General features: G+C 37.1%; 2 protein-coding genes across 3 annotated transcripts; one reads left to right on the top strand and one right to left on the bottom strand.

The window, feature by feature from the left end:
* The first annotated feature begins 752 nt into the window (after positions 1-752).
* On the top strand, positions 753-19,140 carry LOC141848544 (ABC transporter B family member 20-like). Of its 2 annotated transcripts, XM_074736585.1 has the most exons (11): positions 753-1,326; positions 3,566-3,620; positions 3,701-3,876; positions 4,023-4,223; positions 8,277-8,536; positions 8,622-8,932; positions 9,024-9,244; positions 9,316-9,656; positions 13,929-14,707; positions 14,787-15,028; positions 17,527-19,140. In XM_074736585.1, exons 1-11 carry the CDS (start codon positions 937-939, stop codon positions 18,754-18,756), a joined length of 4,206 nt encoding a protein of 1,401 aa, XP_074592686.1. In that variant the 5' UTR covers positions 753-936; the 3' UTR covers positions 18,757-19,140. The 2 variants fall into 2 exon arrangements, with proteins under 2 accessions (XP_074592686.1, XP_074592687.1); XM_074736586.1 differs by lacking the exons at positions 753-1,326; positions 3,566-3,620 and having other exon boundaries at positions 3,706-3,755.
* Positions 19,141-20,039: 899 nt separating this feature from the next.
* On the bottom strand, positions 20,040-21,539 carry LOC141811766 (WRKY transcription factor 22-like). The gene is made up of 3 exons (XM_074699815.1): positions 21,072-21,539; positions 20,865-20,978; positions 20,040-20,776 (listed from the first exon to the last, which is right to left on the bottom strand). The coding sequence occupies exons 1-3, from the start codon at positions 21,422-21,424 to the stop codon at positions 20,227-20,229; spliced, it is 1,017 nt and encodes a 338-aa protein (XP_074555916.1). The 5' UTR covers positions 21,425-21,539; the 3' UTR covers positions 20,040-20,226.
* Positions 21,540-23,809: the final 2,270 nt, after the last annotated feature.

Genomic DNA, 23,809 nt, shown 5'->3' on the forward strand with positions numbered 1-23,809 from the left:
GATACAAACTTTATGGTCATATATGGACACGTAAATAACTGCAGTTGTTTCGTCAGTGATCAACTGTAGTTTTTTAATTTATCTCTTCATAGATGGTTGTGGAATCATATGAAATTATTGGGATGATAAATTTTACCCTTTGTTAAAAAAAAGAAACAATATCCATTTAGTCATTTAAAATTTAAATATTTTTTCTTCATTTTTTAGGTTAATATGTCAAAGTACTTATTTCTATTATCTTCTCTCGTGATAATAGAAACTGATGAACTAAAAAAATCTCCTAATTGTACATTAGTTGGCTTAGTGCAAGCTCAAATAATTGAATAATCTCAGAGAGGTGATATTATAAAAAAAAAAATTATGACATAAGATGAGATGGTGATATTATAAAAAAATTATGACATATTTTGGAGATATATTTGAAAACGTTTCTAATTGAATCTTTTAGGACATAATCTTCCAACTAAGACTATGTGAATTTCCTTAATTTTTAATAATTAATTAACTAATTATGAGAATTTTTAGAACAGTATTCAGGCTGAATAACTTTATCTCTGTTTTATTAATATTAAAGATTTCTGAACATTTTTATTTTTCGCTAATCCCGAAATTATTACTTAACACTCGTTAACGATGTCAGTCAGAGTATTTTTTTTATATTTAATATTAATAAAATATAGGAGTATTTTATAATTGATGTTGTTTGACTGCTGTTTACTATTATTATCGCATTCCTCCTTGTGGGATTGGAAAAGACGACCTCGTCCGCCACCGCAGCCGTAGACGATCAAACGGGACCGACGTAGACAGAGCCAGAGAGAAAGGGCGGAGGCGAAACCCTAGAATTCGGCGTCCTTCTGGGGGGTCCGATGCGTCGCTAGGGTCTAGGGTTTTCTTCAGCACCACGAGCAGCAGGAAGAAGAGATCGCGGCGAGGATGATGGGCTCTAGGGGGCTGTTCGGCTGGTCTCCGCCCCATGTCCAGCCCCTGACGCCGGTTTCGGAGGTGTCGGAGCCGCCTGAGTCGCCCTCGCCGTACACGGACGGCGGGGTGGACCCAGTTGCCCCGGAGGACGAGGGCGGCGAGGAGGACATGGAGGAGATCGAGCCGCCTCCGGCCGCCGTACCCTTCTCGAGGCTCTTTGCCTACGCGGACCGTGTCGATTGGGTGTTGATGGCAGTCGGGGCTGTTGCGGCTGCCGCGCACGGGATCGCGCTGGTGATCTACTTGCATCTTTTCGGGCAGGGCATCGATCTGTTGCGCTACGAGAGCAGGGGATCCGGGTTACACAACGACGATGACATGCTGTTGAGGAAAATGGAGGACGTGAGTTGGATTTTTGTGCCTCTTATTTTGCCTACTATCCACGAACCCTTTTCTTTTTTAGCATATTTAGCTTGGTAGGATTATCAAACTAGTGAATCGTATACCTATTTGAACGAGTTAACGCTTGAAGCCTTGGAGAGTGAAAAATTAAGGGTTGGTTAAAGGAAAATTCAAGCTACAAATCTTAGTTAGAAGGCACAGAGTGAGGTTACCTTAAACACCTTTATAGCACTGCAGTCACTCTGAATAGGGCTTCCTCTTATACTTGGCTTTACTTATATTTATTTTTAAGCATTTAAACTAGGTTAATGATCAAATAGTGAATTTTCTTTGGTCGACTTTCACTTTAAACTTGTCCTTTCCTTTCTTTAGTTGTTTCTATTTGGCAATTGCTTCTGAAGTCTGAAACCTCTTTCCATCAAATGAGTTTGTTGCTCCTTATTACATGTTTGATTCTTAATTTCAGTTTCTACCCTGTTCTTAGTGCTTATGAGCTGCTGGTACCTTCGGTCACAATCATAGAACTAAAGGGTTCAAAAGAGGCATAGGTTATGATTGCATCTCTTGAAACATAGAACTGCATGTAATAAGATTGATAAAAAAAAGATATTTTGCTGCATATAAACATTGAACGACTGTGTGTGCTCATTTAGGTTGGGTTGAAATAATTTGCTAGCACCTAATGATTTTGGTAGCTCCATAGGTTATGACCTTGAACTTTGGAAATAGGCAGTGTATCACTTTGTCTTAACTAAGGTTGAAAAGCAGTACCTACTGTGCTTTTCTTCTTCTTCTTCTCAAACACATTTTCCATTAAATTTTTAGAGAAATTGCAAGTTTGGAAATTTTATTTGTGGAATATTATATGCTTGCAAATGCCAGTGCTATCATCTTATCTCTTTGGCCATGCCAGTTGAATTTGTCGATTATAACATGTAATAAAATATAGAATGAATAGTGTAACCTTTGATGGAATGTGTAATTGACGCATTATATTATTGAATAGTTGGTAGTTATTGACATAAAATTCTAATTCCATGGAATAATTATCCATGCAAGGCTGCCATCTTTATGTTCACTTTTTATAATTCAACTAGCGCTAACTGATGGAAATTGAAAATTGTATTAACTCAAAACTTATCCAATATAGCGATCCTAACTTTTAGGGGTATACATGGTTACAAAATTATGTTTTCCCATACTCTCCTTTAAATTGGTGAATAGATGGTTATCAATTGCAGCTTGGATACAATACTTTGAAACACTGAGCTACTTAACCGTAAAGTATATTTACAAGTTGCCCATGTGTAGATACGTAAGGGATACAAATCAATATGCTCTCTAACTTATCCTTAATAATGTGTTTGTCAATTTTAATGTGCTTCATTCAATCATATATTGCGAGCTATGCAAATTGCAGGCTTATTATCACAATAGAGTCTCATTAGGCGATCTCATTTGATCTTCAAGTTTTCAAAGATGATCTTTAACCAAATTAGTTCACATACACTTTGAGTCATTGCTCGTCATTCTTCCTCTGCACTAGACTGCGCTGCCATATCCAGTTTCTTGCACCTTCATGTCATGAGGTTACCACCAAGAATGTTGCAATAACTGGTGGTTAACCTCCTGTAAACCACTGACCCAACATAATTAGCATCCGTATACTTTAGGTGAACATGTAAAATTTCTATGTGGCATGTTTTTTGTCATATAAGTGTGAGAATTTGGAACTTGAAGCCGTTTAAACACTGACTTTGGCGCATTAATGTAAATAGTTTATAACTAATGCTATCCCTTTTTCTCTTACTATTATTATTATTTTTAAATGGACTGTATATGGGTCTGCATATGCTTCCGCATATCTGTAATCTGTAATGTGGTGGCTTGACTGCATACTGCTTTGCTTATAGTTTTTGAGACCTTGCCATTTAGGACTTTTTTTTGTGAGGTTTAAAATACTTAAATTTCTTCATGGAAACCCTGCATTTTTTTGTGAAACTTGGTTGCTCCTACTTAAGGACCTTTGTTCATGTCTCCTGTTGCTTATCCATGAAAAATTTCTTCTTATAGTTATCCTCATCCCTTGAACAGAAAAGGATATTGCTTGATGGAGAGTTTCTAGTTGCATATTTGAAAAGGATTTAAGCATTGCTTAGTTCCTATTTTGCTTTACTCTTAATTATTGTATAAAGTAAACCTATTATGCGAGGCTCTAATATATGGATCTCATTTGCAGCATGCCCTGTACATCGTTTATATTGCTATTTCTGTTCTGGTTGCTGGTTGGATAGGTAAGAGCGAATATATCTGAATTTGTCAGTTCTCAGCAGCTCCCAGTTCTTCATCAATATAATGGTTGGATTAATTGTAGAGGTCTCTTGCTGGATTCTAACTGGAGAGAGGCAGACTGCAGTCATAAGGTCAAAGTATGTTCAGGTCTTACTAAACCAAGACATGAGTTTTTTTGATACATATGGGAACAATGGAGATATAGTTAGTCAAGTACTGAGTGATGTCCTGCTCATCCAATCTGCTTTAAGTGAGAAGGTTGTAACACAATGTGGCAGACAATTTCTCTCTTTTATAAAGTTAGATTTATGAGGAAGAAAATAGAGACCTTGAATCTTTTGTTTACAGATTTCACATCATGCGGTTATTCTGTGATAACGATGCAATTTTGCATTTTGTTACAGGTTGGAAACTATATTCATAACATGGCAACATTCTTTGGTGGCCTTATCATTGGTTTGGTTAACTGTTGGCAGATAGCACTTCTAACCCTAGCAAGTGGTCCTTTTATTGTTGCAGCTGGAGGGATATCTAATATTTTTCTTCATAGGCTTGCTGAAAATATTCAAGATGCATACGCCGAAGCTGCAAGCATAGCAGAACAGGTTTCATTTAGTGCAGTTAATTCATATTTACTTTAAGCTTTTGATGCCTGCTACATTGGTTTGGTAGTCATTATTTTCCTACGTTCAACCTTACTTAAAGTGCCTTTGTATCACTCAAGCATGTTGCTAGGATTTAAGGTTGACTCCAGGATCTCCAATAGTATTTGACTGTGTTTGGTGCATCCAAAAATGCATTACAGGATTGCACTGTAAAGAATCAAAATTAGTTAGGATTGGTCAGAGTGGCCATGGTTCGTTTAAAAATAAGATCCTGGAGCAGTTGGTCCAAGTATTTGTAAAAGCATAGTATCTATTGTCATGCTCTGAGTGTGCTCCTCTCAGCTAGATACAATTTCATTGTTATATCCACACGCTGACTATTGGATCATGTTACAGAGACATCAGACAATGCTCAAAGCCTCAAACCACGTCTTCACACAAACATCAATAACAGACAGATGATTAATACACAAGCATAATGTAATGTTGCAATATAAATCATGAGAATATGTAAGTACAAAATAAAAGTTAACACCAAGGTAGTTCTCACAAATTTAAAGTGCAAGATGGTAAAATGCACAGGAAATCAAAACTGTTGTGCAAAAGTTTAATAGTAATAGTGATTGTCTAAGAGCACCGATAGCAATTGTATGCTTAAAAACTCATCTTACGCTAATCTAGGGATTGGATACAATATAAAGATTGCCAGTAAATAACATTGGTAAAAGAGCCTTCGAGAGTTCAAAAATAATAATAGCAAAGGGAAAGACTATGCATACGTTACAATCTCTAATATTAAAAATAAAGGGAATCTCAGTCACAATCATTCTTTAGTGTCGGCTGAAATATGTATATCGATCATAATGGTCAGGTTAGCCGCTAAGCCTTGAACTCTCTCGAATATAAGGGGTTGTTTTGACATAAAGTTGACATTATGGAAGCTTGACCTGCAGTTGTTCGTTGACATTACCCAATTATTGCGAATCTAAAATCATCAAGAGGTGTCATGTGATACGCAATTAGGTTAATCAAATCAAATTGTCACACACCCAATCTTAGAGTTGCAATGGCTTACAAGTGGTTCACTTAACATTCTTTATTATTACATTTATCACAAGAACACATCCATGTCCATAGCTCTTAGCTTGTATTTTATCTCTTTACTACATATTTCTCATCATGTCTTTACAGATGTTTAACTCATGGATTAAAATCTCGAGCCATTTCGGATGAAACAGGTGAAAATTCTCGTTTCGACAGTGGACCAGCATTGGCACAAGCGGATCGGTACCAACATAAGCGGATTGACACGACACAAGCGTGCTAGCACGCCACAATGCGTTGGACGTGTCGCTGGTGACGTGTCCGGACGCATCTCGCGGTCTTGGTGACGTGTTCGGGCTCGTCGCGGACGATGTGTCCGAACGCATCGAGAGGTCCCGATACGTGTCCGAGCTGGTCGTCGAGCTCGGGTGATACGTCTTGGTCCGCGTGATGCATTGGACTTGTCACACGGGCTCGGCGATGAGCCTAAACGCGTCGCTCGGGCTCGGGCAATCCGTCCTGGCCCGCGTGATGCGTTGGACTCACAGGTGGAATAGTAGTCCGAAGTTAGGTTTCAAAGGTTTAATTAAATGATTTTATGATAATAATTTTAATCAACTCTTAGTCATGATTAGGATAATTTAAATAGGCTTAATTAAAATTTAATAAAATTATCCCATTAATATATATATTTATTTTTTTATTTTTTATTTTTAAATATTTAGATTAATTTTTTTAGTTAATATATTTTATGTTTAAAAAATACGAAACTATATCGGCACAGCACGATACGGTACCAAAACTATATCGTTTTGGTTCAGGATTGAAACTTCAGCATGGTTCGAAATTTTAAACCATGGTTTAACTAGTAATTCATGATTAATATCAACAATAAAAATGTGTAGGATATGCAACATGTCTTCATTTCTTGATTAGGTTATCTTTAGGGAAATCCTAATCACCATTGAACACTCCACAATCCAAAACCCAACACGTGATTTAACAATTCTTGGCACCAAATCATCTACTTTGTTGATTTAGGTCTTATGTCACAAACTTTATCTAAAAGCATGCCCTTATGGTCGCACCAATCAACCATTCATGCTCCACATGAGCCAAGACCTCTATTGTTATACTAAAGGTAGTCTCAATGTCACAATCACATAGTGGACTTTAACTTTATACCTAGGGCAAGTCAAACATAAGGTGTATGCAAACTCACGCTTTGAGACTTAGCATAAGTCCCAGCTCTCCAACTTCTAAAACTTCACAAGGAATACAACACACACCACTTATTGAGTAAACAAGTGTGGTTACCTCTCCAAGATGCACTACATGATTCCACTCTAAGAATACAATGTACCCAAAGGCAACATGTGTGCCATAGAGATATATGTCACCTTACCTACATTATATGTTTAGGTTTCGAGTTCTCCAGACAACTCAATGGTGTACAACACCAATTCACATATCTACACCTATCACTCGTCCGACATCTAGGAGTAGAGGCTCCATCAACATCACAAGGGCATGAATGTTGTCACAAAAATTGAAATCAATGCATACTCACTTCACAATAAACTCATGTATAACAGTATAAGTCCTAATCTATGACAATAGGCCCCGCTCTATCCATGTGCCCAAAAAAGTGACACGACTCACCCAAAACCTCTCTCTTTAGTTCTTGACATAAAACTCTCTCCATTAAAATTATAGTCGCTCAATGAGTACAAGGTTCACAAATAGAAACATAACACCATACGTAAACAACTCTAAGACATATTCTCCCAAAACAACTGGAGGTTAACACAACACACATTGCCACATGGTTACAACATAACATGAGGGAGTCACTCTTTTAGTCAATCTTCTATGTCAGCCATGGCCTTCGGTCAGAACTCACCAGAAACACTCTTCAAACAAAAGAGGATCCTATCTCGAAGTTGGAGATTATAGGCACCAAAACACAATCAAAATCGACAACCACAACCCACAATCTCCACTTGCAGCTGGTATCTATGATGCCTACCGCAGTGAAATTGCTGTTCAAGAAAATGATGGCAAGTCTATGCTTGACTAGATCAAAGAGGACAGTGGACTACTTGCTCACTGCTCACGGGGGCTTGAAGGTAGCAATCAACTACTGCTTGCCTTGCCAATTGACGGCTGACAACCTTCTCTGGGCGATTGACTAGAGCTGAGACCTGGCGGCTCTGTTAGGGTCGTTGGTTGTAGGAATTGGTGGTGCGTGCAGGCTGGTTGAGAGGGAAGGTGCTCGAAGACTGGTTGAGGGTGGAAAGTCGATGCTACACAAAGAAGCAGTGGTTGGGAGGTGTCTTGAGTGAGAAATAAGGCTGGAGGATCCCACTCATAGGGTTTGTTGGGATGCAACAGGGAGATTGGGTCGCTCTGGTTGTTTCTAGTAAAGACAGGGTCGCTGGAGCATTTTGGAAGAACAGCAAAGACTGCTGTTGTCGCACCTTGAGTGGATGAGGCTGTCAGCTTCTACCTGATCTCGCCTAGGGGACAATGCTTTAGAAAAATGTGTTGACAATGCCCAATCTAGTCAGAGGTGATGTGATCAAGTGTTGGCTGAGTCTCACGAGGAGATCCAGTGACATCCACGCCTATTGCATGAAGAGAAGACTATGTAAGACACAGGACTAGAAAAGGGGTAGGGATTTATTTAAAAATTTTACAAAAACCCCTTCTAGTTTTCCAAAAATTACAATTAGATCAGTTAAGAAAATAGGTTTTACATCTTCTGTCATTTGATCTATATAACAATAATGCTCTTTTGTGCATGTTGAGTATCCTTTGATTGCCTCTTGTGCTTTGGAGTGATTAAAAACAATATTAATTTCTTTGTTTTTTGTGTGGATAATTATCTTTAGCAATACAATCCCATATTCCGAAGGATAATGCATTAGAATCAGTATTTTGTATCCCTGTGCTTCAGTAGCTAAAGTCCGGCATGGCTATTCCTTATGTTTGTTTTCTGTTCTGTAGGCAATCTCATACATTAGGACATTATATGCCTTCACAAATGAAACCCTTGCAAAGTATTCTTATGCAACCTCACTTCAGGCAACACTTCGATATGGCATATTGATTAGTCTCGTGCAAGGCCTTGGTCTTGGGTTTACATATGGACTTGCTATATGTTCCTGTGCTTTACAACTTTGGGTTGGGAGGTTCCTTATTTCACATGAAAAAGCTAATGGTGGAGAGATCGTGACAGCTTTATTTGCTGTAATCTTAAGTGGACTGTAAGTGTCCTATATGTTATACATATTTCATTCTTTTCATTTGTTGTAATTTTTTTTTTTTTTTTTTGCATTTTGCCACATGTAGTGGACTAAATCAAGCGGCTACAAACTTTTATTCATTTGAACAAGGAAGAATTGCTGCTTATAGACTTTTTGAGATGATTAGCCGTTCAAACTCTGATATTAATCAGGAGGGAAGCATTCTAGCATCAGTGCAAGGAAATATTGAGTTCAGGAATGTGTATTTCAGTTATCTTTCTCGACCAGAAATTCCCATATTAAGTGGTTTCTTCCTGGCCATACCTGCTCGAAAAGCTGTGGCTCTTGTTGGTCGCAATGGATCTGGAAAAAGCAGTATTATTCCTCTTATGGAACGATTCTATGATCCAACACTTGGTTGGTTGTTTTTACTGTTTTTCCCTCTTTCACTTTAGAGGTAGATCTTCTAAATGGCATAGTTGATTGACATTTGGATGCTTTGGTGCAGGTGAAGTCCTTTTGGATGGGGAGAATATAAAAAATTTGAAGCTGGAGTGGTTGAGAAGCCAAATAGGATTAGTTACCCAGGAGCCTGCTTTGTTAAGTTTGAGCATCAGGGATAATATTGCTTATGGAAGATCTGCTACATCTGATCAGATTGAGGAGGCTGCTAAAACAGCTCATGCACATGGATTCATTAGTTCCCTTGCAATGGGATATGAAACACAGGTATTTTGCACATATTTTCACTTTAAGCTGTGATGTGATCTTCTGCCTTATGTAGTTTATGCAATATATAGGTTGGCAGAGCAGGTTTAACATTGACTGAAGAACAAAAAATAAAGATTTCAATTGCCCGTGCTGTGCTTTCAAATCCTTCTATACTTTTACTAGATGAGGTCACAGGTGGACTTGATTTTGAAGCAGAAAGTGCTGTTCAGGAGGCTTTGGATATCCTCATGCTGGGAAGGTCCAGTATAATAATAGCCAGACGCCTTAGTCTTATCCGTAATGCTGACTATATTGCAGTAATGGAAGAAGGTCAACTTGTGGAAATGGGTACTCATGATGAGCTATTGAATCTTGACGGTCTGTATGCTGAACTCTTGAGATGCGAGGAGGCAGCAAAGCTTCCTAAGAGGTAAAATTGAGACCGAATTATAATCTATCATATGACTTCTCCTTTGTGGAAGTAAATATACCTAAGTCTTTCTATCTTTTCTGGATATTAAGAGACACCCATTTCTCTTGTGAGTATAAGTTGATTTAGTTTGTTGACTAGATTAATCATCTTCCAGGAAGTTTTGCTTTCCTTGTAGATTATAGTTAAGCTCCGGCATGGATAATATGCCTTGCTTTAAGTATATTTAAAACCAATTAGATAACATCTTTTTGTTTGTCTGTGATGTGATCAACCCTGTTCTAGATTGTGCTATCATCGTATATGGCTAGTATTGAGTTCATTTTTGTGGTTGTTGTGGCGACCCAATTTGACTCATGGAAATGCCAACCCAAGAATTCATGACAACTTAGAAAATTAAATATTGTTTTGATGTGGTTATCTGACAAAGCAAGTCATATATTACTTTTAGTATACGATGCTTTTGCCTGGGTTAACTTGCATGCATGCTAGATAAGTTCCACAATGTCATGGAATAGTAGAAATGGATTGGAACTGGAATTGGTATTAAACAAAGAAAAATATTTACTTGAGAATTGATACAAGAGAAAAAGAAAAGGAGCTGTTTTGTGTCTTGACAGGTAACGGTTTAGAGGCAAGAGGAAAATTGTATCAGATTGAGTAAAAGAAAACTATTATAGACATACATAGGACCCTAATATGGCACCTAATGACTTGATGCTCGATGTGAGATTTCAATTGACTCAAAAACTTTCATGTTATTATTAACTCTACACTCTCCCTCAAGTTGGAGCATAGAAATCAGTGTCCAACTTGTTAAAGAAGATTAATAACAATGGAGAAATATGCTTAATGAACAAGTTGATTTGGGTTTTGAAAGTGTTGAGATACTCTTCCTTAACCCCTCAACTAGAAAATGTTGTAGGTTATTTGTTTTTGAAAGATGAAGTGCCAAATTGTGAAGGGCAAAGAGAATAAAGTTTAGTAGTATTATTTTTATGGCAAGGAGTTAATATCAGCAAGAAGACTATCTCTTGATATTACCCTGAGAGACTAGGAGAAGAGGTTGGAGAGGAGACTAATTAATGACCTCACATGTCAAGGACACATCTAGTTGAAAAGGAGATTTAGTATATTGGAAGTAGTACAATTACTATCAAGAAGAGATTAAGTTTCCAATTATTTAACTCTGAGAGTCAGAAGAAGTTGATAGAGACAAATTTTGACATCCACCAAGAAGAGAAGATAGAACTTAGAAGATACATTCACTAACTAATTTCATTTGAATCATAAACAAAATATCCAAAGAAGAATGACAGTTGAAAATGATCGATAAATTTTGAAACCTAGAGACTCTTCAATTAATTGAGATGGAGGAGAAAGAAAATAATTTAGTTGGTGAAGGAAAATACTGAATTGTAACTACTGCCACCTGTTTTTAGGAATCTATAATGTTTTTGTTTAGAGCAGGCTCCTCTTTTTACAGTTTTCTGTCCAATACTGCCTTTCTTTTCTTTCCTGCAATTCTTTCTCTTTTGAAATATGTGAAAAAATATTCCCATTCTTTTAGGAAATAAATGGATGGTTTCCTTGTTAGAAACCCATCAGATTTTGGCAGATCTGGCCACCTTCAGATCAAGGCTAAAATCGAGGAAACTTAGTGGTTGAATCAGGCTGTAGTGGTGGGTGGGGGACATTGTTGAAGCAGAAGACACCTCAGAGTGGGTGACAAACAACATAGTAACATTATTGCGCGATGTAGATAACCATACAGAGAGATCATAACTATATATTTATGGAGAATCTTGCACTCCAATGTTTCGTATGCACAGTAACATTATTGTGAACTTATTGGGATTTCTGCATTAACATGTTTGGGCATCAGTAGTATCTGACTGTGAATGTAAGTTTAGTTTAATAATTGAAATAACAAATTTAATGCACAACATTGGCAAATTGCACATTCACCATTTGTAGAAGTTAGAATCTGATATACCTCATAGTATATTCTGTTTCCTATTTGTCATTATCAATATAAAAAATTCATAAACGTTAATTTTATTTAATATTAATAACAGTTTGAAAGAGAATGCTAATCTATGTTATAAACTAACATTTGGAAGAAGTTGACTGGAGCAATATCATTGGATAGAAAATTGAAGAGTTGCATTTATACTAAGGATTGAAATCTCGAGCCGTTTCGCTCGATACCGACGAAAATTTTCGTTCTGCCAGTGGACCAGCACCGGCACCAGCGTTTCAGCCGGGATACTGTCCGGAGGTGTGATGCGGGTTGTGCCCCGATCGCGCTGCCTAGTCATGTGGAATTATTTTTTTTAACTTAGGTTTTAATAATCAACTTCTTGCTATAGTTGAGGTAATTTAAATAGGCTTAATTAAAGCCTCATAAAATTATCCTCTTTTTAAAAAAAAATATTTTATTTTTTATTTTTTATTTAGATTAATTTTTTTTATTTTTAGTTAATATATTTTATATTTTAAAAATACCGAAAGTATACTGGTACGGTATGATACAGTACCGAAACTGTATCGTTCCGGTCCGAGACCGAAACCTTGGCACAGCTCGATATTTTAAACCTGGATCTATACATATATAGGGTTCCAAGTAAGTGGTCCAAATTTTGTGGAGATTAAAATGAAAATAAACTTAAAGTAGAGGAAAAAATTAAAGTCATTAATGTTTAAATATCTATTCTTAAAGAGACAAAGAGGAGAATATATAAGAATTAAAGTGTTAAGCCGTGCCAATTGGCATTGATGGAATTTTTTGATTCTCCTGCCAATCAGCACATGAGACAACTTTGACATCGAAGTTGTTGTGTGCAGCTAAAACAACTTTAGCACTGGAGTAGTGGTGCATGATGAAAATAGAGAGAAGAGATACTAATGGAGAGAAAGTACTAAAAAAATCTAAGAGAGAAGTACCTTGGAGAGAGAGAGGGACTCATGGTGGGTGGCTAGCAGTTGGTAGGTGAGAGGAATCGAAGGAGTGGGAGAGGAATACATGGAGGGAAAGGAGGAGAATTAAATAACTTTTAATCTTCTAACTTAATTAATTATGATTAAATTAGACTATTTTATATATAAACTTGTGATATATATATAAACTAGGTGCAACTTTAAGCTAGCCAAAATAAATTTAAATTAAGCTTGGTTTCAACCCACTTGATTAGGCTACCATGTATATGCTCGATGGACTCCACCTAACCAAAAACTGACTTCCACACGACCCCAAAACTAAAAATATGAGTTCGATTTATCTTAATTAGTCATCTAAAGTTTTTTAAAAAATAATTTAAAATATGAAATTTTAAATAGAAATAAAATTATACCTAACATTGATCAATTTTTTTTTCATGTTCTAACTTTTTCTGACATTGAGGACAGAGAGAGATTATGTGAGTAAGCAATAGGAAAATTAGGGTAGGGTTTGGTGAGATAATGTTAAGCTTCTCCTCCTCCTTTGTGTCTTCTTCTACTTTGGTTTGAGTGTCAAAGAACAACTACGACGTTTTGATTAAATGAAAATTTATTTGATTAAGTTAAGAAAATAATTCATTTACTTTTCTTCCACTATTTTTAGTTCATTTCATTAGAATATTATTGAAGATACATGATGATTGCAATAGGTGGTCACAGATTGAATCATATTATTTTAAAAAAAAAAAATCTATCCTATTCAATTTGAAGGTATAAAAATTTTCAAATTAGAATTTGATTTTATCAAAAAAAATCTCAAATCCAAAATTTTCAAATTTGATTGAGTCTAGTCTCATTTTTTTTAAATTTTATTCTTTGAAAATCCAATAATTTAATTACAAAATTTAAAGTGTAGAGTAAATCTATAATATAATATTTTATATCTCAAAATTAGAAAAATACAAAAAAAATATACAACAGTTTGAATCTTAAGAGTGATCAGTAATTCAGTACAGTCACTCCTCATTTGATAAATCCTGAGTTATCACAGACCTAAAGTTGAAAAAGGGGGTTCCTATATTGCTTAATTTGTTAACCTATAACTATTTTGTATTTGAAATGCTTTCTGATTTTCTTGAGGAAAGTGTAGGTATGAAAATGATGACATTCTCCTTGTTTTTTAGTTGTATGATTTGTGTTCATATTGCATTCGCCTTTACTTGTATGCATCTCAACTTTATGCATATTTATTCCAAGATTTATACATTCAAATGATTTCTTCCAAACTCTAATACTGTCAAGGGACTAATCATTATCTCTGAAATATTCTAGGACACCCATCAGGAATTATAAAGATTCAAATCTTCAAACTGAGAGGGCTGCATCAGGGACTCAGAGACTTCAAGAACCATCATCTCCTACTTTGTCAAAGTCACCTTCTCTTCAGAGAGGAGAAGATCTTCACTTAAGTAAGCAGCAAGATGCCAGTTATAACTCACATGAGTCATCAAAGGGTCATAGCCCACCTCCAGAACTGACTGTGGAAAATGGGATGGCATTGGAAAAATTTCCATCCTTCAAAAGACAGGACAGCTTGGAGATGAGGTTGCCTGAGCTTCCCAAACTAGATGTTCATTCCATTAACAGGCAATCTTCAAAAACATCAGACCCAGAATCTCCTATTTCCCCACTTCTGACATCTGATCCTACAAATGAGCGGTCTCATTCAAATACTTTCAGCCGTCCAATTAATCCGTTTGATATGATTCATGTTAAAAGGAAAGAGGTGAATGAGTTTCAACAACAGAAACCTCCATCATTCTGGCGGCTTGTGGAACTAAGTTTTGCTGAATGGCTTTATGCTCTTCTAGGAAGTTTTGGTGCTGCTATATTTGGATCATTCAATCCTCTCCTTGCTTATACTATTGCGCTTATAGTAGCAGCATATTATAGAATAGGTGTCCATGATGTACATAATGAAGTAAATAGGTGGTGCTTGTTCATTGCCTGCATGGGTATTGTCACAGTGGTTGCGAACTTTTTGCAACACTTCTACTTCGGTATAATGGGAGAGAAAATGACTGAACGAATTAGGAGGATGATGTTCTCTGGTAATTATTTCTTTTTGCTAAAAGAAATTTCATCATTGCATCTCTCCACATTCTATCACCTAACTTTTAGCTTTTCTAGCAATTTTGCACAATGAAATTGAGTGGTTCGATGATGAAGAGAATAGTGCAGACACATTGTCAATGCGATTGGCTAATGATGCAACCTATGTTCGTGCTGCATTCAGTAACCGCCTCTCTATATTAGTGCAAGACATTGCTGCTGTTGCCGTTGCATTTCTTATAGGTTTGCTGTTAGATTGGCGTGTGGCACTTGTTGCACTGGCAACTCTACCCATTCTAACTGTTTCTGCTGTTGCACAGGTATGAAACTTACTATCAAAAAGATAATCTGATCATTTGCTTTCTTCATGTTTATAAGTTGACATAATTTTCATCTTGTATGCAATTTATATTTTGAATATAATCTGTGGAGCTTTGCTTCTGGTGCGTTCATAATCTCAATGAATTCAATTTACTTCATAGTATTCATTCTTTGCAATTGAGCAACATGGATACTGTGGAGGTGTTATTTGTGTGTAAGCTTGTATTTTTAGGTGTACTCTGTATGTGATTACATGCTGCATGATGTTGTCTCTTAACTAGAGGGCTGTGATTTTGTCACCTGAGGGTTTTTTTTTTCCTTAGCTATTGGGTTGCTAAGTGAAGCACTAAGTTGAAATTTTATCAGAGATTCTGGTATCTTAGTATCTTACTACTTGGTAGGAACTTGTTGATATTACCTTCCTCCATTTCTCTTAATCTTATATCACCCATTCACTCATTTCATGGATTTACAGGTTTTAACATAGTTATCCATTTAGCTGTCAAGGTGCTACACTTTTTCAATCTAGCCTGGATTTGCATCCAACTTTGACAAAATTTTCACTCAAGGAAAGAAAATCCATATAGCCAGCTACAAATAGATGACTTCCATCTTGTTGTTCTAATTTGGCAGATCATTAATCTGCAAAATCTCAAGGTTACATGATATTTCGCATGGTTGGCATATCAAAATTGAAAATGCCAATCTGATTTGAACTGAGACATCAGGCACAAGCAGAAGCAAACTGAAATATGTCAAATCTGTGAAGAAAATGCAAAGGAATTAGTTGGATTTGACAAGAATCAAGGTAATTTTGGAAGAAACAAGTTGAGATCTCATTAACTGAACTGTTCTAATTTGAAATTTTGGACATAGAGAGACAGGGTTGATAGGAGAAAGGAAGACTTCTGTGATGATGGTGTGGTGTGAACTAGAGTGGAGGAAAAGGAAGTGTCAAAGGAGAGTTTGCTTGGGTTGGACATGAATATTTACATAAATAATAACTGATAAGAATCATATATCTATAATAAAATATACTGTTTAGTAATACAGTTATAGTATAAATAATATTTAATATTATCCTAATAGGATGATTATAATTTGATTAATATTATCGTATTAATTGTAAATAATATTTATATAATAGTAATAATCCAATTAATTTTTTCATATAATAAATTTATTTGATGCATGCTTTCAATATAATAATTATTAAAATATTTGTATATCATTATCTTATTTCAATAATATGGTTTATCAGTAATACTAACTAAATTATTTATTGTCCAATTATTATTCTTTCATTATTACCATTACTAACAATTATTATTGTTATCATTTGTCTTATTAATAAAAAATATAATACCTGTTATGGATCTGATAATAATACCATATCAGTATCATATATTATGAATATTGTTGATATAATTTTTAAATTGATTGTTTTGAATAATATTATTGCTAGAAACTATTATTAATGGTAAAATTTGATAAAATATTGATACTATTAATATATTAGCATTTGTATATTATTTAATAATAGTCATATGTCATATTATTATTTTGATATTATCATTTATAATAAGCTTATTTAGCTTGATTCTGATTAACTACATTTCTAAGAATCGATGTTATTAGTTTGATTCTTATTACTCTGGAATAGTAAATTTGTTTCATCTTTAATTATTTTTAGTTTTTTATAATCAATTCTGATTTAATTGATCCAACAGATCTAATACATTCAATACATTAGATTTTTATTGAACATTTTGAATTTTTCATGAATAGTAATAACTAATTTCTTCTTTAACAGGAGTCCAGTAATTGTTTTTTCTTTATGTATGTTTTTTTATGTTTATGTAGCATGACTGCTAGTTTGTATTTGTTGTTCTATGTACTAAATTCTCCATTATTCACATGATTCCCAAGATTAGAGCCATGAGAATATTGCATAAATGATAACGGGGGCAAGTTGCAAGGGTTTTCAGATCATTTTGATGGACCTTTAACTGAAATGCATTATGTATTTAATACAAATTGCACTGTTTTTTTTTTAGATAATAAAATTACATAGTACTTTACCTGTTGATCAGCAAGGAAAGACATGTGAATTTAAGAAAAACTTATTGAGCATGGATATAAACTTTGGCTGTTTTCTCATTATAGCTTTCATGACTGAGTTTTGGAAGGTAAATCATTCTATTGCATTGTACATTATTTTTAGTTAATTCATGCATCCAGCCACATATATATGCTATTCTCGAAGTCAAGCAAATTGCATTGTGGTGGCTTACAATTTTTTGATTGATTTTCTTCAATCCTCTATTTTCGTCATTTTTTTTGTTGCTTTAGATGAGTCTTGATTGTGCCACGTGCACATATTTCTCACCGTCAGAACATTTTCCTTTTTCCATGGTTATAATAGCTATGTGCCTTATAGATTGATGTGAGTGCATCTTCTATTCCTATCCTCATTATTTAGTTTCCATTAGTGCAGAAAATGTGGCTTGCTGGATTTTCAAAGGGAATTCAGGAGATGCACAGGAAAGCCTCTTTAGTCCTTGAGGATGCTGTTAGAAATATCTATACTGTTGTTGCCTTTTGTGCTGGTAACAAGATCATGGAGCTGTACAGATTGCATCTTTCTACCATACTGAAACAGAATTTCGCCCTTGGAATGACAATTGGTTTTGCTTTCGGCTTCTCACAGTTCCTTCTTTTTGCCTGCAATGCTCTTCTTCTTTGGTACACAGCTATTTCAGTACACGATGGCCGACTCAGTGTAGCCACAGCACTTAAAGAGTACATTGTCTTTACTTTTGCAACCTTTGCTTTGGTAGAGCCATTTGGTCTTGCACCTTACATACTAAAGCGGCGGAAGTCTCTTACTTCAGTGTTTGAAATCATTGATCGTGTACCAAAGATTGATTCGGATGATAATGCTGGTATAAACCCTCCTAATATATATGGAAGCATTGAATTCAGAAATGTAGATTTCTTCTACCCAGCTCGACCCGAGGCACTGATTCTCAGTAACTTCAGTCTTAAGGTGAGTGGAGGACAAACAGTGGCAGTAGTGGGGATGTCCGGATCAGGAAAGAGCACGATAATCTCTCTCATTGAGAGATTCTATGACCCCGTTTCTGGTCAAATTTTGTTGGATGGGCGAGATCTGAAGCTTTTTAACTTGAGATGGTTGCGGAGCCACATGGGCCTTGTTCAACAGGAACCAGTCATATTTTCAACAACCATAAGAGAGAATATAATCTATGCGAGGCATAATGCAACTGAAGCAGAGATGAAAGAAGCAGCAAGGATCGCAAATGCACACCATTTCATCAGCAGTTTGCCGCATGGTTACGACACTCATGTGGGCATGAGAGGGGTTGATTTGACTCCTGGACAGAAGCAAAGAATTGCCATTGCTAGGGTGGTACTAAAGAATGCACCAATACTGTTGTTAGATGAGGCAAGCTCTGCGATAGAATCTGAGTCAAGTCGAGTGGTGCAGGAGGCACTCGACACCTTGATCATGGGTAACAAGTCAACAATTCTTATCGCGCATAGGGCAGCAATGATGAGGCATGTGGACAATATTGTGGTTCTAAATAGTGGCAGGATAGTTGAGCAGGGCTCCCACGAGTCATTATTGCAGAAGAATGGATTGTACGTAAGGTTGATGCAGCCACATTTTGGGAAGGGCCTTCGACAGCATCGGGTCGTCTAGGCAAATTTTCTTGTGGCACTTGTAAATTACACTGGACCAATTAGTTCTCTTTCACCTGACCTTTGATTGTGAAAAGCTTCCTCCCCAAATGAAACAATCTCAGCTCCATTAAATGTAGATGCGTGCGGGCAGCGGCTACTATCGGAATGGACGAAATTGAGAACTAATGCAACTTGTAACATTATTGATCTCTGGAGTTGTGAAATGTACCATTAGGTTTGCAACAATTGTGTTGGAGGTCAACTGGACAATTGAAGGCAGCATGTGTGAGTGTTGTGCATTAATTATTTTGGAGGCTAGGCTCTTTCTTTGTTCCGTGGAATGCTGCCTGCCCACTGTATTGATTTGTAAATTCAAAGAATGAAAGGGGTGTTGTAATTTTAAGCTAGTTTCGCCATGGTGGTAACTTCTTTACGCCCCAAATCCCTCTCTCTTACAGTGCTAGTTTCTAATGATATAGTTAAAACTTCAATTCTAGTTTCTATTGATCATATGATATGGTATGCATATGCCATACCGAAATTCTACTAATACATAGCCAATTCCGATAGATTTATTAATGTCTCCAATGGCATGCATCTAACTTGAATTAAGCCTATCAATTTACCCAATTCCCGTTGGCATTTAAACTATTTAACAAGGTTTGTCACTTAACTATATTTTTAGAAGTATCACTTTCCCAATTAGCTTTTATGTCCATCTCTATTCTCTATATTCCTTTTCATATTTTTTTTTATTTTTTTAACAAGTTTGGTATTTGATTTGATAAGATTTTATTTATATTCGTTCAATACATACAAAATTAATTAAATAAATAATTTTAAATAATTAAATAAATTAAATTGAAATTTGAACATATATGTTCAATTCATTAATATTTATAAAATAATATTTATGAATAATATTATTAAATCATATTTATTAATAAAATTTTTATTAACATGTTGAATAAATTAATAAAAATTATTTTAAAATAAACAAATAAATTTATAAGTTCATAAAAAAAAATTAAATCAAATTTGAACCATCATTTCCATGACTTAATTCATTTTATGTTTGCTTGACTTGATTCGTTTACAACCTTGTGTGATTTAGTGTTTCTTAATGAGACTTTCTTAATGAGTTTTTTTTTTGGTCAATAGCCTTGCTCATTAATCAAAACTTTAACACGTCCTAGACAAAAGTCAAAGGGAAAACAAAGTCAAGAAGGATAACGTATTCTGCAAACAAAATCAAGAAGGATAACGTTGACCAAGAAGAGATCGCCGTCAAAGGACATGAGAGTTTGTTCACAAGCTTAGAAACTTTACATTTCTTAATCGATCTTGTTGACCAGTGAGTTCCATAAACTCGAAATGATGATTAACATTGATAAGATCGACGAATATTTAAGTAATTTACTAGATTTCTTACTAAATTTTCCCAAACAGGGAGCGTGTTCTTCTCTACTGTCTTTCTTTTCTTTCTCTGTTATGAACCGGAGGAAGCTTCACCAGCAGTTGCAGTGGCGTTGCTGGACTCGCCCTTCGATGGCAGCGATGCTAGAGGGAACAGGAGGGCGTCGAAGCAATCGTCGCCGTCGAATAACGCTCCTATATCCCCTGTCGGCGACCCGCCGGCGCCCTCCTCCGAGCTCATAAATAGCAGGTCGTCTTCGCCCATCATCTCCATGTCGTCCACGAGCAGTTCTGCCTCCTCCTCGTCGTCTTCCACCTCTACCCCCTCCCCCGCCCCGTCTTCGCAGTATTTGTTTTGCTGGAGAAGGACGGAGTCGCAGAGAGGCGTGGTGGGGAGGAGCTCAGGCGCGGCGGTGGAGGGCAGAGGACTCGATTCCTGGTTGCCTGTGGGAGTGGTAGGAAGCTTGGGGCGGGTGATTCCGGCGAGGGAGTTCCGGTGGGTGGGCATAGGGTGGTTGTGCTCGTTGGTGTAGGTGACGATGAACACCGCCGGGTCTGTCCGGCTCCGCTCCACCTGCTTCCGGGCGGCGCAGCCTTTGGAGCTGCTACAGCGGTAGTATCCTCTGTTTTTTCACATCAAAGTTAGCCCCTTCTAATCCTTGATCTCCACACGAGATCAGAACAGGGGAAGCAGAGGAGATGCTTAATTACCGTGGATAAGGGGAGCCTTTGATGGGCTTCTGCCCGTACTTCCGCCATGCCCACATGTCGGAGGAGAGCCCGTCGGCGGCGACGTGTTGTACCACCTTCTTCTGCTGGTTCTTCCTGAGATATTAATCAAAGATCCAAATTTTATGCTGAAGTCTTCACTTTTTGGACACAATCGGAGTTGGATCAGCAAAACTTTGGGACGCTTACCTTCGCTTGGAGCGGGGAGCTTGGGAAACTGGCCGGTCCACTTTCCGGGAGAGCGGGGGTTGGTTTGACCTCGCTGCGGCGGCGTCCGGTAGCACAGCGGCGGAGAGAGGCGACAAAGAGCCACCTTTCTCCCCAGGCGGCGGCTGAACTTGGGGGATCTCTAACACGCCGCTCCCACGTTCGAATACTTCCGACAAACTTATAAAGGCGCCGCCTTTCCGGTCCTCCACCACCCGAAGCTGCTCCAACGACCGTGGAAACACCCACAAGGAGTCCCTCTTCGACGGCGCCGCCTCCCCCGACGACCGGCAACTCCGCACCACCGCGCTCAGGTCCCAGTTGTCGTCCTCCATCTCCGCCACCAGGATAATCCACCGCAACCCGAACGCAGCGATATATAGCCGCGCCGACGCGTGCGGCCAACGGCGTTGACCAAAGAAGGAAGATCGGAGGTCGGAGGAGCAGAAGAGCAAGTCGGAAAAGGAAGAGGCGAGGAGAGGCGCTGACTTTTTTCAGTGGAGTTGACATTTATAAAAAAAAAACAAGTGGCAACACGGTAAAAAGAGGGAAGATTTCGACGGTGGCGGCCGGTGAGGATTGGATCCTTGAATTTGTCAAAGCAAATCCACTAAAACCGGGTAGGTCTTTGGGGCATGAGAAAGCGAAAAACTCGTTTAGTTATTGGATTCCCCAGCTTTGACTTGTGACAATGTCAAAGGGGCGAGAAAGACAGAGAGGCGATTCAGCTCTGAGTAATTAATTAAAAGTGGAAGCAAACAACTACTTTTCCTTTGCCACAGTGGTCGGCTCACAAAAAGAACAAAAGGCATAAAAACAAACAACAGGGCAGACATCAAAAGGACTCTATTCACTTTTAAAGTCCATCAGAAGAATCATTTTAAAATTTTTATTATCATCAGAAGACACACATCTCATCCCTCGAGCTTCAGTTCAGCTTCAGTTTTGGAAACACTGAACGATCTCGTTACACAGGGTTGACTTTGTCAGCCAGCATTCTGTCGTTTTCGGCTGCTGTGGCTCGAGGTGCAGGAACAAGTGGATTCTTCTTGGAATGGAAGCCAACGAACAAGGAAGGAAGAAGATTAATCTAGGGACAGAAAGGAGGAAGAAAAGAGCAGTCCTCGTGAGAGAGAAGAGAGACTCATTGCTCTTGCAGAGCTCTTACTGATCTGCTCCTTGGGGTGTTCGGGGTGTTCAACACTATTTGGAGGGATATATTTATACCAAGTGAAGAGGTTGAATACTTTTTGGGTGAGTGGATGTGACCTTTGGACAAGATCGATCTGGGTCATCCGATCTGGAAGGTTGTAACCCTTCAGATTGCTAGGGTTGTGACCCTCATATCTCTTTTTTTGTTACCATCCTATGGATCCAATGATCCATTTGATATGAAGCTTTAAATTAAGTGCAAAGACCAACAAATCGCCCTTGTGCGCAATGTCACCGGCTGTACGCCAACAAAGCGCCCATTGTGCGCAATGATCCATTTGATATGATGCTTTAGATTAAGTGCAAAGTGCGCCAACAAAGCGCCCATTGCGCGCATGGCAGACCGCGGGCTCACAGGTGCGAGCATCGAAATAAGGAAGAAAAGCACATGGACTTTTTGTGTTAATTTCATTAACACAGTAACATTAATAAGGAAGGGAAGCCCATCGAAATTCTCCGACGTGGGACTATTCCCCATGCACTTCCTTATATAACATTAATTAATAATTAATATTATTCTGGATCGACTTTAAACAATTAATTTCTCATTCACTTTTAATCGGTTTTGAGCAAATTAATAGTCTAAATCTATTTACGTGAAACATAGATTTCGATTTCGAAATCAATTTTGACTTTCATCGATTGATGACATTCCGATTTCCCACAAAACCGTATTAGTCTTTTAAGGTCCCAATATCCAAAGGAACATGGGTTTTGAGCCATATAGTCTAAGGTTGAGCTTGATCCAGAGCTTTGCGAGGGCTTACAAAGTGTAGCTCAAGAAAAATTAGAGATCGAGTTGACTGAAGCTAGCTTGTTTTAGTCCATTGGGATGTTGAGTCAACTGCTTAGTTGACTAAAATCTTGTGCTCGAGATAAACCTTACTCCCTGTTTGAATTGAGTCAATTAGAATCTCAATTGAGTCAGCTCAAAAGTCTATAGATGGATAAGCCCATTGTAGAAACCAATTAAATCAATTAAAATGGAATAAGTAGGCTAAATAAGATTTAAGTCAATTAAAGACGATAGTCATAGACATAAGCTTCTAACCTTATCCAATTTAGTCGACTAAAAGTAATTGAATCGACTAAATGAGATTTGAGTCTCTTGGATGCAGACTAAGTCTACTATATATTAGTTGTTGATCGATCAAAGTTTTTTTGTTGAGATTTTAGTTGTTTGAAATTAAAGTCACTCGACTAAATCCGTTCAAAAGTTATTCGAATGAGAAGTTTTATCTTCTATTTTAATGCACCCTTACCATTATAAATAGTGGTCAAAGGGACCTCAAATACACAATTCATATGTATTCGATAACGCGCTCATTCTAAGGCTTATGAGGCTACTCTAGTAATATTTTCTTTAACTTTACATTTTTATATTTTATAGAGAAGATATACTTTGTACAAGATTTCTCTGTTTTTGATGAAGGAGCTAAAAAACTTTTTGATAAGAGGGATTTCTTCATTTTTGCCAAATACATCAAAATATTTTGATCAAATGCAAC

This window comes from Curcuma longa, chromosome 17 (assembly GCF_044706935.1).
Source record: "Curcuma longa cultivar G26 ecotype Majalengka, Jawa Barat chromosome 17, ITB_CL_G26_1.1, whole genome shotgun sequence".
NCBI lineage: Eukaryota > Viridiplantae > Streptophyta > Magnoliopsida > Zingiberales > Zingiberaceae > Curcuma > Curcuma longa.